This window comes from Tiliqua scincoides, chromosome 2 (genome assembly GCF_035046505.1).
Source record: "Tiliqua scincoides isolate rTilSci1 chromosome 2, rTilSci1.hap2, whole genome shotgun sequence".
In the NCBI taxonomy this organism is placed as follows: domain Eukaryota; kingdom Metazoa; phylum Chordata; class Lepidosauria; order Squamata; family Scincidae; genus Tiliqua; species Tiliqua scincoides.
The window spans coordinates 155,348,858-155,366,372 of record NC_089822.1 but is presented as its reverse complement, the minus strand read 5'-3'; the positions used below and the strand labels follow the sequence as shown (position 1 = coordinate 155,366,372).

The following is a 17,515-nucleotide window of genomic DNA, read 5'->3' as shown; positions in this document are numbered from 1 at the left end:
ACTTGTCTGAATGGTCTTAAGTTATAGGCGGGTACATTTCAGTTGAATATTAGGAAAAAGTTGTTAAGAAGAACTTGACAATACAACCAGTTGGTGGATGGTTTCTCCCTTCCTGGAGGTATTTGAGCAGAGGTTGGACAAACATTTGTCGGGGTCACTCAAGCTCTGCCTTGAGCTCTGGTCTTTCCTGCTTTGAGCAAGGGGTTGGACCTACAGCTCTATGTTACAGCCCTCCAACTCTATGATTCTAAATCTAAATCATGCCTGATCAGGAGTAGCACTCAGCATATCTTCAAAATGATCACAAAACAGAAGGACTCAGGACAACGCCACCCACTGAGGACAGAAGAACTGCCATCTCCCGGATGCCTAATTGTCAGTACAGTATACAGGGTGTCCACAAAAACACTCCCTGATTTCAAACAGGTATAACATGCAAATCAGGGAGTGTTTTTGTGGACACCCTGTACTTAGGCTTGGGATGACGGTTCACAACAGTGGATGCATTGTTGTGTAACTGAACAAACAACTGAGCTTGAATCTTCAGCATATCCACTTGCTTATCACTGTTGCCTTAATGCAGCAATTTTTAACATGTTTCATCTTATGGCACACTGACAAGGTGCTAAAATAGTCAAGGCACACCATCAGTTTTTTGACAATTGACAAGGCACACTGTACTGCCAGTGGGGGGCTCACATCCCCCAAAGGCCCTATTAATAAATGATGCTCCCCCAAACTCCCGCTGCGTGCCAGAGGACTATTCACAGCACACCAATGTGCTGCCGCACAGTGGTTGAAACTACCTTAATGCATCAGAAATCCAGTCTATAGCTCGAAACAGGCAGCTTTTCACAGTACTCCAACACAACCATACATTATTTCCAATAGTTCAGACTGACCTGGAACCAGACTACGTTTTACGTCAAATGTGTTGTTGCTCAAGCCTTACAGCATCTCTCTCTCATAATAAAAAGTAACTGCAAATGGGCTGCAATGGTGTTGCTAGTGGGTGTGGGTTGCACTGGGTGACACGCATAGGGGATGACACCACTACTAGCCAAAATTTTTACAATCTTTGTATTTTTGAATAATACCATCATGTTATATATCGTTCAATGTGCAATTTCATGAGGAAAGTAATGAAACAACCCTTGTTGACATATCTCTATTCTATCAAAAGTTATAGCCAAAAAACCAACAGGGGTGGTGCAATGGTGCATCACCACACCCACCGCCTTGCCCACTGCATGGGAGGATGTCCATGAAGGGGGCGACATGCCGGTCTCTTGTCCTGGGTGGCACAAACCCTAGTGTTGCCACTGTGGGTGGGGCTTATCTGGCTCAGGGCTTCTGGGTTCAGGAAGTCTGGTTTAGTCCTGTACTGTTTTCCTGCCATAATTGTCCCCTGAGCTACAATTTACTATTTGAAATGGCTGTATACTGCCATTACAATAAATGCCATTATTGCATTACAATATGCAATGCATTAATGCAATGCAGTAATCCATTACTGCCATTACAATAAACTGCCATTACAATAAATGGCTTTGGGGTCAAGGAACAGCTTCAGGGTGATTTTTGGCAGGAAAATGGTGTGGGGAATAAGGGTTAAGCTCCCACCTGCACACTGTGGTCCCAATCTGGCTTGGGTCTCCAGGGGGTGATTTTTGTTAAAGAAGAGAAGTTGCCACTGGAACCAATGTGGATCTTTGTACTGCCCTATCATTTATCTGTCTCCATTGTAAGAACTATCTATTCCAATTTTTTTTTTGGCTCATAAGTTTCTGCAATCACAGACACTGACTAAGGGACACTTATTTTACCCTTTGCTTGTGCTGCACTTCTCTTGGTGTTGGAGGTTGGAGAGCATTTACTCTAAGTGCTATGGTAAAAATATCTCCCTTTAGTTCTCAACAGCTGTGATGTTCTCACCCGGAAGTCTATGCCGACAGTGGCTATGAAGGTCCCAGAGAGGAAGGCCCCATCTTTGAACTGGATGAGGAAGCAGGTTTTCCCCACGCCTGAATCTCCAAGCAGCATCACCTACAACATGGGGTGCAAAAGCCCATTAATAGTGCAAGGGACAGCACAGACCTTTGGTGGGACTGGGGCAGCCAGCGGTGACTCTGATGGGAAAGTGGGGTAAGAGGAAGAACTAAGGCCCAGGCAGTCTCGCTGAAGAAAGATGTCAGCCACACATGGAGCCCAGCACAAGCTGTTCTGCTCATTCTGCAGTTGGACCAACTTCCTCTTCTCTCTCAACTCCCTTGCTGATCATTTGGATACTGGTGTGCATATAATGGGCCATTTTCCTCTTGTTTTTAAACCAGTGGTTCCCAACTTTTAGGGCCCTGCAGACCACTGAGGCAAAAATTGGAATCGTTGTAGACCGCATGTGACTGTGGATAGTCTGGTCTCCACCCTCTCTGGTGGAGATAGTCTATCAGAGAGGACAGAGAATGGCCTGCCCACAGCCAGCTGACACTTCAATGGTTGTGGCTGTGGCAGGTGCATTCTCTGCCCTCTTTAGTGGTCTATGGGAGATTACTTGCACAGCAAGACACTGGGAGTGATCAAAGCTGACTTTTTTCTGAGGCCTTGCAAACCACTTCTCAGGGTCTCGCGGACCACTTGTGGTCTTCAGACCACAGGTTGGGAACCAGTATTCTAAACATTCTTTAAGATCTTGTTATAAGAAGTCTCCTCAGTCAGACACATAATGGAAATAGCTGGGAAATCATTGCTTCTCAGTAGCAAAATTCCCTGGGAGTAACCAGGGACAGAGAGCAGTTTTAACCCTCAATAGTGCATCTATACATTTTTTATACATAGTTTTACCCTCAATACATAGTTTTAACCCTCAATAGCACATCTATACATTTGCATATCAGTGAATTCCCATTTACTCTTCTGGAGAAATGTCAGCTGCTGAATTTGGGGAGACTGCTCGAAATTAGATAATGAAACCCCTCTTGCTGTGTTGTTTTAAACTGCATATTGGCTGACCAATTAACTCTGACATGTAGCTATGCCACATTCCCAAATTTTACATATGTCTAAAAATGTTGTCACAGTGTGCCTGACGTGTTGGTGAACAACATGGTGAACAAAGAGCTAGACTTAAACGTGTGGTTTACTCTACCGCAAAAGCAGATCATCTATTTAGGGTACAATCCTAACCCACTTTCCAGCACTGACATAAGAGCAATGCAGCTCCTAGGTAAGGAATCAAATATTTCCTTACTTTCAGGAGACCTCTTTGAGTGCCCCCCAACTGCAGGATGCAGCATACGTTCCATTGGCACTGCTGTGTGCGTGCTGGAAAGTAGGTTAGGATTTGGGCCTTAATTGTACCACTTCAGCTTTCTAAGGTTTCCCATTCATTCCAGGATTGTTTTTATCTATAGAATGTATTTTTTAATGGGTGAGCATTCAAACATGTGATCCCACCCCTGTAGCCTAAGTGATGTTGGGGACAGTTTTACCACAGGATCTATTATTGTGTACACTGCCTTGTTCCTCTGCTCTAGGACATGTTCTTTTCTTGTTGACAAAACCCACTTTTGATTGATTGCAGGAACCCACTATTTGTTGGTTTGCAGGAAGGGAAAGAGGCTGATGGGTTTGATCACTGGTGACAGACAGGAGACTGCTGTTATCTCAGAACAGATGGCTGGGGGGGGTGTCACTTTTTTTGGTTGGTGAGTAGTTGCTAATCCACATTTCTCATTATGACAAAATCCAGAGGAGTAGCTCTATTAGTCTGTGTCATGAAACTGTTGTTTCATATAGGTCTTTGCTTTCCTTCAATTAGTTGGGACTCCTCAGGTGTAAAGGATCCAGGTGAAAAGGGTTGGGTCTATTGGTACAGAACAAAGGTCTCCAAACTATCTGGCCAGAGGGCCACATCAAACATCTGGCATGGTGTTGAGGGCCGGAAAAAAAACTTAAATATAAAATTTATATAAATAAATTTGAGATGGAACTTAGATGAGTGAATAAATGAATTAATGGGCTCATTCATTCAACCTCTCTGGCCCTTAGAACACCCTTCAGACGCAACTAGAGCATAGTTCCAGATGAGTTCAGCCAAGTGGGCTAGAGGCTTTCAGGGGACAAGAGGCTGGCTGCGGGCCGGATAGAAGCTCGCCGTGGGCCGCATCTGGCCTCTGGGCCGGGGTTTGGAGACCCAGGTGTAGAAAATAAAACCTTGTAGAGAAAGGAACCTTTTTTCCTCTTTGGTGGAAGGGATTTGGAGGAAAGTAGCCTCAATGTGGTACTGTGCATTTGAGAAATTAAACCTCTGGCTAGCTAGAAAAAAGGTTAGACTACATTAGGGTTTTAAAAAATCTTTTCTTTGCAGTTGTTTTTTTTCTTAGCAAGTTCACAAAAGGGTTTTGCCTGGGGGGGGGGAGTCCTGCAGGTTAGGGGCCTCCTTTTTATTTGTAGTCAATTTGCATATTTGAATCTATATTAATGCTTTTCATTTGTTAATGAATTTTAATAAACCCTGTGTTCCTCATTCTTCTCTGCTGGGTTTTATTGAGGGACCTGGGGTTGCCCTTCTTTTAAAGGATAAAAGAGAAGAACTAAAATGGACCCTGACAGTCTGGAAGAGCAAAACCAAAAAGGAATCTGAAAGCATCTCAGTGCCTGTGAACATTCAAAAGACTAGATTAATTTTAGCAGAAGCTTTTGTGGATTAGAGCCCATCTAATGAAGTGGGTTCTAGTTCAAAAATGTGTATGCTACACAGACACTTACCTAGTGCTACTGGTACTGGGGGTGGACTGCTCCCACCACCCCACCCGTGGCAAGTCTAAGCCATGGGTAAATCTGGCCTCTTCCTCAAGATCCCCCGGGGAGGCCAGGTTTACCCAGCATTCAAAGTGAGAGGCATGCTGGCACTCCTTATGCCCTTGGTACAACTACTGATGCCACAGTTAATCTTCAGAATGTCACAAAAGCAACTAAGGGCACAATCCTAACCAACCTTCAAGCACCAAGGTAAGGGCAATGCATCTTTGAGGTAAGGGATCAAACATTCCCTTACCTTGAAGAGGCCTTGGTGACTGCCACGCAACTGCAGGATGCAGCACATGCCCCATTGGCACAGCTATGTCAGTGCTGGAAAGTTGGTTAGGATTCGAACCTAAGAATCCTGTGACACCCTAAAGAAGAACACATTTACTGTAGCATAACCTTCTGTGAACTAGAATCTACTTCCTCAGTATGATGCCACAAGGCTATGAATAGTACAATTTCCCCTTCCCAGTGTTAAAACATGATCTATGGGTGTCAGCAAAATCAGAACTTCTAAGCAGAAGTCTGTTTGCTTAGGAGGAGTGGATGCTGAGCTGCATGTTTGCTCTGCTATCTGGCAACATGGGTGAGGCAACTGCAACAGAGGCAGACAAGAGTCAGCGATCAGACATTGTTTGCTCATGACATGTGTCACCTGGTAATATGTTCTATTGGAACCTCTTAGGTATTTATCTAGTGATTCCCAAACCACTGGGTGCATTTATGGTCACTTTAGGGATGTGCTAGAAAAAGGGCAAAGAAAGAAGAAACTGTTGGAAACCTTGGGAGGTTCTGATCACAGCACTCTGACCATATATCAATGACATCCAGCTCCAGTGAACAGAAGCATTGAAATAAAAGTGCTGGCACCAAGCTGTGTTGTCGGAGACCACGTGAGAAGTAACAAGTGCTTCGAGCTTGCAAGGGCTATGTTAACTTCTGGGACATCTGCTTGCTCAAGATGAACATGGCAGCCTCAGAAGTATGGCAGGAGCATCACCCAGCTTTGGAAGAAGTTCCTTACAGTTCACAGTTGCCTTGAGTGATCCAGTGGCTTTTCCAGCCCAGAAACCTGATGCACTGCAGAATAAAAGCTTAGTGGATTCCTTGGGCCCAAACCTTTCCAGAAAGCACCTCTAACTGAACAGAATCCACAAAACATCTGCCCCGTATCTGCCCTGTTCATTGATTGCAGGGGAGGTGGAAGTCTCAGCCCGTCTCTTCTAAGCTACCTCTATGTAGCCAGTTGTGCCTGATGTTTGCAGCTCACCACAGCACTAAAGAGAGGTACTGAATGAGCTGTCTTCTCCTACTGTGAGGTCTTTTTCACACTGAGGGTAAAATATATGTTGACAAACCAAAGTGTGTAATGAAGCTTGCCTGTTCACTCTGGCCTGTCCAAGGTCCTACAACTCTGATAACTGCCTGGTTATGTCACCCTGTTTAGTGTCTTTTTGTTTCCCACAGGCTCCTGCTCCTGATCTGCACAAGGCAAACTTGCCCTTCAGAGAAGATGCCTGTTCCCCTAACTATTTTCTCTTTGGGTATTCACACATCAGCAACTTGACTGACAGTGAGTCTACCCTCCTCTTTCTTGCTCTCATCACTCATGGTGTTCCTGTAGTGGGAGTCCTGGAGCTCCCAGCCCAGTTTGGAGAAGTGCCTGCTTGATCAGAATCAGAGAACGTTAACCCCACACCCTGTCACACTCTCCTCCCCACCTCCATGGCCTTCCTCATTGCGGCTCATGATCAGCCTCCCCACAAAATCCTCTTCTAGCTGCTTCCTCCTGTTGTGGTTTCAATAGCAACGGCTGCTGCTAATGAACAGAAGGCTGGGCTGCTGTTTCTTTGATCCAGTGGATGCCAGCCAGCATTCTCTCGAAAGGAGAAAACTTGTGGCCATCCTGTTCCCCCTCCCCATAGCAAACACCTCTAAAGCCAGACGCAAGACTTAAATGCAAACAGAACCCACCAAGACTCGCAGTCAATCAGAACCCAGCTGGACTTGCCTCTTTTCTGCTATGCCTTTGCAATTGCCTGGCCTGTCAGAATTCAGCAAGTGAACTGGTTGCTGAAACTACATCTCCATGCTGCTAAAAGCAGCTTTGGCACAGGAGCCCAGACAGAGAAAAAAGGGGGCAATCCATCCTACAATGTCACAGCTTAGCCTTGAAATACAGGATGGAGAGTGCATCTGAGCATGTGCTGACTGCTTTCCTATAGTTTCTTAAAGGCAGCAAGAAACGTCTTAAGGACTTATCATTTCCTAAGGGCTTGAGCCCCAGCACTTTTCATTTGAGAAACAGCCTTTGCCCAGCCAAACTTGATCCAGATGGAGGGCGTGGTGGGGCTGGCAAAAGAGGGATCCCTAAGGCAGCAATCCTATGCACACTTTCCTGAGAGTAAACCCTATTGAAAACAATAGGGCTGACTTCTGAGTCACAAGTATAGGACTGTGCTCTAAGGTCACATTCCTATCCACTTTCCTGGGAGTAAGCCCCACTGACTATAATGGGACTTACTTCTGAGTAGACATGCATGGGCTCTAAGAGAGTTGAAAGTAGGCCTCCCCCGCATGGGAGGCGCTCTCCTCGCAACTGGAATCTCCTCGCCTGCAGAGACCCAGGAGATGCTGCTCGCCCCCCTCACCCCGACCCCAGCCCTCGCCCCTGCCGCGCCCCCTAGTGCCCAAGCGGGGGAGCTCAGACCTTGCCGGAGACATCGTAACTCTTGCCGAGAGACGAGGCTCTCTCGGCCCCATTGCGCGCTGGAGGGGGGGCGCACCCCCCGCCTCCTCCTCCTCCTCCGTTGCTGAGCATGGCAGGCAGGCAGGGAGCGAGCAGGAACTGCCCGGGAGAGGTCGGATCGCTCCGGCCACGCTGCCGCCGCCGCCGCCGCCGCTCCTCCTCCTGCTGCTGCTGCTGCCCGCAGACCCGCCCCTCGCTCTGGCCCGGGCTTGCAGGCGAGGCCGTTGCGCTCGGGAAGGCGCCCAACCGCGCCGCCGAGCGAGTTCCACGGGCTGTGCGCGGGGTCCAAAGCCCACCCCGCCTCCGCGCAGCCGGCGGGGGCCCGGAGTCCGGGGGGCGAGACGCGCCCCGCTGCACTTCTGCAGGCACAGCCCGCCGCCCGGCACGTGGCTCGGCTCGCTGGCCCCACGCCCTTCCCAAGCGCGCCCTCGAAGCCAGTTCCACGCCCGATCATTGCACGCCTTGTCAATGAATTAGGAGTAGAGTACTCCCGATTAACAGCCCAATCCTATCCACGCTTACCTGGGAGGAAGCCCCATTGCCTCTAATGGGACTGACTTCTGAGTAGTCATGCCTAGGATTGGGCTGTAAGGCTACAATCCTGTCCACGCTTTCCTGGGAGTAAGCCCCATTGACTATACTAGGACTTCCTTCTGAGTAAACATGCCTAGGATTGGGCTCTAAGAGCACAATGTAGGCATGTCTCCTCCGAAGTAAGTCCCATTATGTTCAATGGGGCCTACTCCAAGGAAAGTGTGTATACACCTTCCTGGGAGTAATCCCTATTGACTATAATGGGACTTGCTTCTAGACATGTATAGGATTGGGCTCTTAGAAGACTAGGAGGAACACAATATTGGCTAAAATTCTGGGAGGCAGAGGGTACATTCTTGTGAAGGGGGCCCTGTACCGCACCCACCCACTGCAGCGTGCTGCACTTTATGCACCGCACCCACACAGTCCCTTTTAACACCCCAAAATGTGATTATGACCTTATGATCTTCTTGAGCAGGGGTGCTCACACTTTTTTTGGCTCAAGAGCTACTTTGAAACCCAGCAAGGCCCGGAGATCTACCAGGGGGGAAGGAAGCGTCTGACAGACACCCCCTTTAATGTATGGAGCCCCTGCTGGAGTCTAGTCAGTTTTGTTGCTGCATGCCTGAAGAGCAGCTAAAGTGTCAGTTTCAATGTCAGTTTAGTGTCAGCTAAATATGTCAGTTTCATCTAGTCACTAGACGAAACTGACATATTAACAGTTTGGAGAGACAGGGCTCCGGGATCTACTCATTTTGCCTCGCGATCTACTGGTAGATCGTGATCCACCTATTGAGCACCCCTGTTCTTGAGTATGGGCTCCAGACTAATGCACCAATGGATAATAAATCTAGATTAATTTATTAGAAAAGGGTGTCAAGGACATGTGTCCTGAGACAATCCCCAAACTAGAGGGTTTTAGTCCAATAATACAAAACAACACTATGTTCCATAATGTACCTCAGAAGCAAGGAAGTGCATGCATTTCAACATTCTGCTACATTAAACTCCAGGTCTTGGAAATAATATTAGGCAACATTGGCATATAATGAAGCCCCCATAAATGTGCTTATGGCAAAATGCAGAGGGAGCATGTAGTGCGTCAGTAAGATCTGGTTTTCTACTGTGCCATATAGGCTGGATTAAAGCAACAGATCCACACATGCAAGAAAGAACCATGTGCAGCTGGGAATTTTCAGCTAGATTTCGCTGTAGCAATCTCCAGACAAGCTACTTTCAAAACTGCACACAGACTTGTATCTTCAGCAGTGGGGTTCTCTCTCACCATGCACACCTTCTCTTTGGATGCATTCCACACCTGTGGGAGAGGTGAACTTTATGAGAAGTCTTGAGAATCACTTTTCTGGTCCTGAGATCTGGGACAATTTTCTCCAGTAGGACAGATCCATTGATTTCTGTGAAACCAAGAACCCCTGAGCAAATTATCTTGTCCTTCCAAAGTCAAACCTCATTCAGAAACACATTTCTTCCTTCATTTTAACCTCTGGCCTTTACAGTCAGAGAAATGCTTTGGTTACATCCAGCAGGAAATCCAAACAAAATCTGAGAAAGAGCAAATTTAATTCCATAAACATTCTCAGATTTCATTCAAGGCTCCTCTAATCTGAGAAAATCCATCAATAGAACAAAATGTAGGCATGTCTCTGTGTGTTTACATAGGGAACTGCCAGGAATTCCTTGCACATTTACACAGTGGTAAAGTATCATCTTACTTAAAACCAGGGCTTTTTTTCTAATGGAATGTGGGGGGGGGGGAGATGGAGTTCCGGCACCTTTTTGCAGGGGCCCCTCCCCTTCAGAGGCATTCCAGGAGGGGGGGAGCAAAACAGAGGCATTCGCTGGGTGGGTTCTGGGGGGTGCTGGGTGGGGGGGGTGCCTGGCCCCTGCCTGACCGCACAATGACCCCCTCCTGCCCCCATCTCCAAGCTCTCGCCTGAGCCCAGCCCGCCTCCCTTCCCCCCGTGCTCTGCTTCCCCGCAGAGGGCGCGGGGGACACGCGCCGACACCGAGGAGGAGGAGGACGGACAGCCAGCCAGCCAGCCAGCCAGGAAGACGGGCTGCAGCACCCACGGAATGCCCAGGTACTGGCTTGGTGGAGGAGGAGGGGAAGGAAGCTGGCTGGTGCAGCCCCCGTGCCAATCTGCAGCAGGAGCCTAGGCATGTCTACTCAGAAGTAAGTCTCATTGTGCTCAATGGGGCTTGCTCCTGGGAAAGGGTGCATAGCCTTGCAGCCTGAGAGTCCAAGCCTATGCATGTCTACTCAGAAGTAAGTTCCATTGTGTTCAATAGGGCTTACTCCTGGGAAAGTGTCATAGCCTTGCAGCCTGAGTAGACAGGCAGAGGAGGGGCTCTGAGGCTGCAGTCCTCTCCACACCTTCCTGGGAGGAAGCCCCACTGCCTCTAGTGGGACTGACTTCTGAGTAGACAGGCAGAGGAAGGGCTCTGTGGCTGCAGTCCTCTCCACACTTTCCTGGGAGGAAGCCCCACTGCCTCTAGTGGGACTGACTTCTGAGTAGACAGGCAGAGGAAGGGCTCTGTGGCTGCAGTCCTCTCCACACCTTCCTGGGAGGAAGCCCCACTGCCTCTAGTGGGACTGACTTCTGAGTAGACAGCCATAGGCTTTGGCTCTGAGGCTGCATTCCTCTTCACACTTTCCTGGGAGGAAGCTCCATTGACTCTAAGGGGACTGACTTCTGAGTAGACAGGCACAGGATTGGGCCTTGAGGCTGCCATCCTATCCACAGTAAGCCCCATTCACTATAATGGAACTTACTTCTGAGTAGACAGGCACAGGATTGGACTCTAAGGCTGCCATCCTATCCACAGTAAGCCCCATTCAGTAAAGTGGACTTCTGAGTAGACATGCCTAGGATTGGGCTCTTAGGCTGCAATCCTAGGCAATTTCCTGGGAGTAAGCTCCATTGACTAGAACGAGACTTACTTCAGAGTAGACATACCTAGGATTAGGCTCTTAATCCTGGCAGCGATATATATCTGCACCTGTTTTCACATGCTAAGGGCAGGCAAAAAGGGATTCTACGTATGTACAACATGTTGTCCAGCCTTGCCAGAGATCCTCCTCATCCTTCCCCCACAAGCATGCCCTCCACCAGCCAGCTTTTGCAGCTCCTCTCCAGCAATGCACAGCAGCTGCTCAGGGCAGCAGAGAACATACAATTGCATGCCAAGCGCCTTCCCAAAGACACAGAGTATTCTGATACCTGAATTAAACCATATTTAATCACTTGTTTGCAAACATAGCTGTTTCTATGTGCACCTAAGGATCCCTCTCGTGTAAGAATTCCTTTTTTGTTCTTACTCCCACAGTTGCTTAGAGTACTTTTACTACATGGAACTCATGTAAGCCATTTTTCGGAATCCATTCACTGCTTCCTCTCCTCGAAGTAGTGCCACACTACATACTACACGCTACAAGTGCACCTGTACAGTATTTTTCCCCATGTGTAGAAAAAGTAGCTAGGGGGAAGGGAATGTGGAGATTGACAGCCCAATCCTATGCATGTCTACTCAGAAGTAAGTTCATCTTTAGGGGGGAAGCACATAAAAAATATTTTATTCCTCCAATAAAAAATGGTTTATAAATAAATAAATAAAAGATTAACAAGTTGTGAGTTCCTGCACCTTTTTTTTTTTCTTAAACAAAGAAAGCACTGCTTAAAACAATCTAATCCAGTGGTTCTCATACATTTAGCACTGGGACCCATTTTTTAGAATGGGTCTGCAGGGGACAAAAAGGCTCTGCAGAGAATTATTAAGATTGCGCAGCACATCATCAACCTTCATCTACCAGCTTTGGAGGACATCTATACATCTCGCTGTCTGCAGAAGTCACATAGTATTCTGAGACACCCCTTCCATCTGGCTCATAAGTTCTTTGAACTGTTGCCTGGGTAGACGATCAGAACTATTAGAGCAGCACCACACGATTCCTGAACAGTTTTTATCCCACAGCCATAATTACGTTGAATAAGGCGATATAGTTGTTACCATGCTCCTGGGCATTATGGTATGTTATACTGTTTTTATATTATGATGCATGTTGTATAGAATGTGTGGGTGAGTGTGTAGAGTGTGATTGTTGGAATTGTATATATTTATGCTTGTATCTCAAAGGTGCATAAATTTTGTTGTGCTGTAGCACAATGACAATAAAGTTACTACTACTACTACTACTACTACTTTAGAATGAGAATCTGTCAGGACCCACCAGAAGTGATGTCATGACCAGAAGTGACATCATCAAGCAGGACAATTTTTAACAATCCTAGGCTGCAATCCTACCCGCACCTACCCAGGAGTAAGTCCTATTTACTATCTGTTAAAAGAATATACATAGTAGTTTGTTAAAAGTACAGGTATGTAACATTTCCCCAAATGCAGTCACATCCCATGGTAGCATCAAGTCTAATTTATTAAAAATAAAACATTAATATGAATGGGGACCCACCTCAAATTTGCTCGGGACCCACCTAGTGGGTCCCGACTCACAGTTTGAGAAACACTGATCTATCAAAGTGAGGTTCTTTTTGTACAAAATCATGCCCATGCAAATTATGGAATACAAGGCATCTCCCCCCCCCCCCCCCAAAAAGGGCTCTGTCTCCAGTTGTTGGAAAATCTTTGTGGATCTTTCAGCAGAACCAGCTCTTCCCCTCTCCCTCTCCTATCTGAAGTGAGTGGAAGTTTCCTTATGTGGAAATTGCTCCATCCCTGACATCAACTCCCTGGGTTCAAAAAGAGGGGAGCAACATAAAATAATATAAACTAGAAGTTAAAGAATGGCTGAGAAAACAGTGAAACTTAGAAGAGGCAACAGTAGCCTGCATTCAGCTCTTGATTGTTTACTATTTTGCATTTCTTTTGGATAAGAAAAGGACATTAAATCTGCACTGAAATAAAATGAATAAAACGAAGGTAATCACAGCACCACCACAAACATAATTCAGCTCCATGGAATCATGCCAAGTACTGACGTGTCTAAATACTGGTGTTCTTTTAAACAGGTCCCACCCAAACAGATTTATTGCTCCCGGGAGAGCTTGTGTGTGGCTCAACAATGGGTCATTTTCAGAAGAGTTAGTTTCCATTGCAGTCAGTTCTACCAGCCAAAGCCTACATTGAAGGAGGAATTTGTGGGTTCCTAGTAGCACACTAAACACTTTTTTTGGCTACTAAAAGCCCTGATTTCCACCATCCCTTTCAATGAAGGGCTTTATGACCCTCCCAATGCACCATTTCTCATAGCAGGTTGGGACTTGCCCCCTCCCCCCTGTAACCCTGAGTATGCCTGTTTCCAAATGGACCTTCCTGGCCATGCTGTGGGGCTTCCAAGTAATGTCATCTGTATATGACCCCTCTGTGGCTTTGGGACATCTGTCATTTCTGACACAGCCCTGAGGCTACTCCTTCACTCACAGACCTTGACGTAATTTAGCCTGAGGGGGAATATTTATTTATTTTCCCATTTTTAATACCACTCTTCCTCCTAGGAGCTCAGGGTGATGTACAGAATTCCTTCCCTTCTTCTGTCCTCACAACAATCCTGTGAGGTAGGCCATGCCATTGCAATATCATTTGTTTTAAGAAATGCGTTACCATATGCATCTCAGTCACACCTCTGTAGCCAGCACACCCTTTGGAATCAAACCTTTACACTAGGCACGGGCAAACCCCAGCCCAGGGGCCATTTGCAGCCTCGGGGTCCCCTAATCTGGCCCACAGGGAGTCCACAATCTCCAATGAGCTTCTGGTCTGTTGGACACTGTTGGAGCCCATGCTGGCCTACGACTGCTGATCACAACCGCCAGACGTGAGCTGCAGGCCAAGTTAGAGCAAGGCCTTTTATAGTCTCCATGTGTTTTCTGCTTTTCTCTGGGCATTATTTTAACCCCTCTGCTATTACCTCAGAACAACTTATGTCTCCGTGTGTTTCTGGCTTGGTCTGGCTTGGTCTGTATGCTTTCACTGTGTCACAGGTGTGTGTGTGGCAAACAGTTCATAGTTCTCATGTGGTTCTACATGCCTGTGTTATAGCTTTAGTGTGTATTATAAATAAGCTCAGAAAAATTCATTCATTCATGTAAGTTCTCTCTAATGTATTCATTTATGTCAATTTACAGGGTGAGTCATTGCTGCTGCTGCCTTCCTTCCCTCCTAGCCCCTCAAGTGTCCCAGTGGAGGAGAGCAGTCCAAGAGCTTCCCTTTGGAGCCTCCTGTTCAGGCAAGAGACTTGTTTGTTTGGGGCTTCCATCTTTATGACCGGACCCTGTGCAGGTTTACTCGGAAATATGTCCACGGCCAGACCCTTAAGTAAGGGTTAAAGGCACATAGAACTGAAGTGTTAGGCATCCCCACTGGTGAAAAAAAAGGTTTTAACTGCACCAGGGCAGCCTCAACACCTCCTGCACCTGAGGAGGCATGCCAAATACTGTCCTCTTTATCCAATAATGTGCAGGCCTCTGCTCCTCTCACTCTCCAATGCTCTAGCTCAGCATCCCCCTCCACATTTTATTTTCCAAGCATCTCAAATAAAGCCACTGGAACAAATTAACATAAGCCAAGATCAGTGCAGTTGTTTCCGAGGTGTGTGGCAATGCCCTGCTCGTGATCCAGTAAGTAATTATGTGTGCAACCACAGGCAAGCAGATGGCACGTACAGATAAGCTTCATTCAGGCATTTTGACTTTTCTGAGTACATTTTCCCAGGTCATAAAGTCCTGATATTTAGTCTTGATTCTCCACTATACTTCACCAGGGGAACCTGTATTTCCAGTCTTTCTAATGCTGCTACAGAAAATATTTGGGAAATGGATATTATTCTTGTCAAGTAAACTGAATGTAGCAGTTTAGATCTGCTGGGGGATTTGGTGAGCTGAGAATTACCAAAGTGATTTAAATGTTTTGTTGTGTGTCTTCACAGAGAGCAGGATTTCATGGGGCAGAGAAAAAGTCCATCCTATGTCTTGAACCTGCAAACCGGAACTCTTCCTAGCTGTTTTGTAAGCAAAGCTCCCAACATCTGCAGTCAATCAGATGCTGTGTTTTACCCCACAGTCCAATAGCACATATATATAGAATGGCATTGTGCTACTGAATACAGGTGGCTGAGGAACAACAAGCAGGGCGCAACAACTGCCTTCCTGCTCTTTTTGCAGGTTTCCTGGAATATCCACTTGCTCATTGTGGACATTTGGCCTTACCCAGCACAGCTCACCTGGTGTTTTTATCAAAAAGAATATTGTAGAACTTGGAAAGAGTTCAAAGAATGGCAAAGAAACATCTGTACAGGTAGTGGTGTTAACTGTGCCTGTTCTGCTAATTCAAGGCTCCTGAAGTCCAAATTGCATGTCCTGAAACTCTCCTTGCTCCTTTGACAAGTGTGCATAGAAAGAAAAATGTGGTTTGCCATTTTTCCCATTTTGCCCATTTGACAACAGGGTTGTCAGGGCGAGACTGACAGGGAGGACTACCAACTCTTGGTAAGATTCCCTGATGTATCCTCACAGTTAATACCAGACTGAAAAGTCACAGCTACCTAGATATGCAGGTGTCTCCCACATTCCTCCAAGTAGAAACCCTCCCCCCATCTCTGCAGTGCATACAGACTTTGGGCCACAGCAGGCAGGTAGGATTGCAACAACACAATGAGCTGGCCAGGAGGCTGATACAGTATGTTGTAGCTGTGTTTCCAAATGCCTGTTAATTGCCACATGGTTAAAATGGGGAGATCTTTCTGTTTCATTCTGAAAAAGTCTCTTGGTCTGAATCATGCACTTCTCCATGTATGGTAGCTTTCCCCCAATAGTAAGCAACTGCCTGCTACGTACAAGAAGCCCAACTCAGTTTTGGTTCTGCTGAATTTGTCCTTCTGGCATGGGTTGCTCAGACTCTGCTAAAAACTAAATCTCCACCCCATTACTATGAACTTTCAACTCATGTTGTCAGTGTGCCACAGTTTCCCAAAATGTGTTTGTACCGCAACAGATATACTGATTTTATTCTTCCCTGTACACCAATGCAAGCATCCTTTCAGGAAAACAAAATAGCACATTTTGTCTAGTGCTGTAGAAAGGAAGCACTAAAGACTTTCTTTTCTCCTACCCGCACCTGTCCCTGGTAAGCGTAAGAAATCTGCCCTAAGCCAGTCTTTTCTTCATACCTCCCCCCAAAAAACATAACATGAATCACTAATTCTGGCAGTCCTAGAAAGAGAACACCTTTCCCATAACATAGCCTGATGAGAGCCACTAGGGGGCCATCTTACTCTTTCAAACGGAAAGGTTTTTTGTGACTCACAATAGAAGCACCCTTGGAGGAAAGACTCATGGCAGACTCCTGATCGTTTAGAAATGAATAACCGAACAAGCAAGAATAACTTTTGCATCCCAGCATAACTTTTTCTTTTTTACAAATGTTACCTTAGCAAAGTTTCACAGGTGATATTTTAGCAAAATCAGCTGCATGTAAATAATCTGACCGTCTGGTTGTTATATAAGTTCTACTGTTTTCTTCTCTTGATTCGCTTAGCCAGATTTGCAAAAGGTATTTTTGCAGATAATTTCCACCAAACAGTAAAACAAACATTTTTATATGATTCTGAGACAACAGTGTATAGCCACCAGATGACTGCTGGGGAGATTCCTGTATCTCTAACAAGAAAAAATGTAACCTGTCACAGGCAAAACTGGCTGGGAAATGGGTGACTGTGGTTCAAGGGATCACATACAAGCTACCACAGTTGCACAATGTATGCAGTTTCAGAAATGACTCTAGGCACTGGGGATTTTGGTGACTAGAGTCTACAATGTTACCTGAATCAACATGTCCCAGACTAAAAAGACTTTCTAGGGAAGATTTATACAGTGATGGGGTGAGATAGTCAACAGGCATCTTGGGATATGGGGCATCACACACAGAGGTGTCAGACTGAGGAAGAGGAAGGTTACCAACCTGGCTGGGTGAGTGCTGTGCAGGGTACTTCAGTGCTGGGGCGTTGCTTACTCAGAACAGATGGAGTCCAAGGCTGAGTGGAATCCATCCAGGCAGGAGAGGAGAAAAGGCAGTAAGCATAAAGCACGAAGAAGCTGAGGCAGTGCAGGCAAAGCAGACAGGCTAGGATCACAACAGGCAGGAATATGGTGCGAGCAGCCATTGAGCGGGACTTGTCTGGTTACTCAAGCCAAAGGATTAACCTAGGAGACTTTTAGGACAGAGGGCAGCCACAGGTCTGACCCTAGCTGATCAGAGGCAGAGAGGCAAGATGAGAATGTGCTTCACTAACTTGCTCAGTTCCTTCTTTAACAAACCCAAGTGGTGATACACCAACTCAGTTCTGACCTAGAACCCACTGGGGGTTTTACTTTTAACATGTGAGAGTCACTTCAC

The 17,515-nt window shown here is 46.4% G+C and overlaps 1 protein-coding gene across 3 annotated transcripts in view; it reads right to left on the bottom strand.

Annotated features, from left to right (window-relative positions):
• Positions 1 to 17,515, bottom strand: part of RAB37 (RAB37, member RAS oncogene family) — an 87,489-nt gene that overhangs the window by 14,525 nt on the left and 55,449 nt on the right. The window contains exons 1-2 of one of the 3 annotated variants that reach the window (XM_066615798.1): positions 7,517 to 7,704; positions 1,936 to 2,046 (exon numbers count right to left, since the gene is read on the bottom strand). In XM_066615798.1, the coding sequence (XP_066471895.1) occupies positions 1,936 to 2,046; positions 7,517 to 7,627 (222 nt within the window). In that variant the 5' untranslated portion in view covers positions 7,628 to 7,704. Of the gene's footprint in view, positions 1 to 1,935; positions 2,047 to 7,516; positions 7,705 to 17,515 lie in introns of those variants that run through there. The other 2 variants (XM_066615796.1, XM_066615799.1) reach the window with 2 other exon arrangements.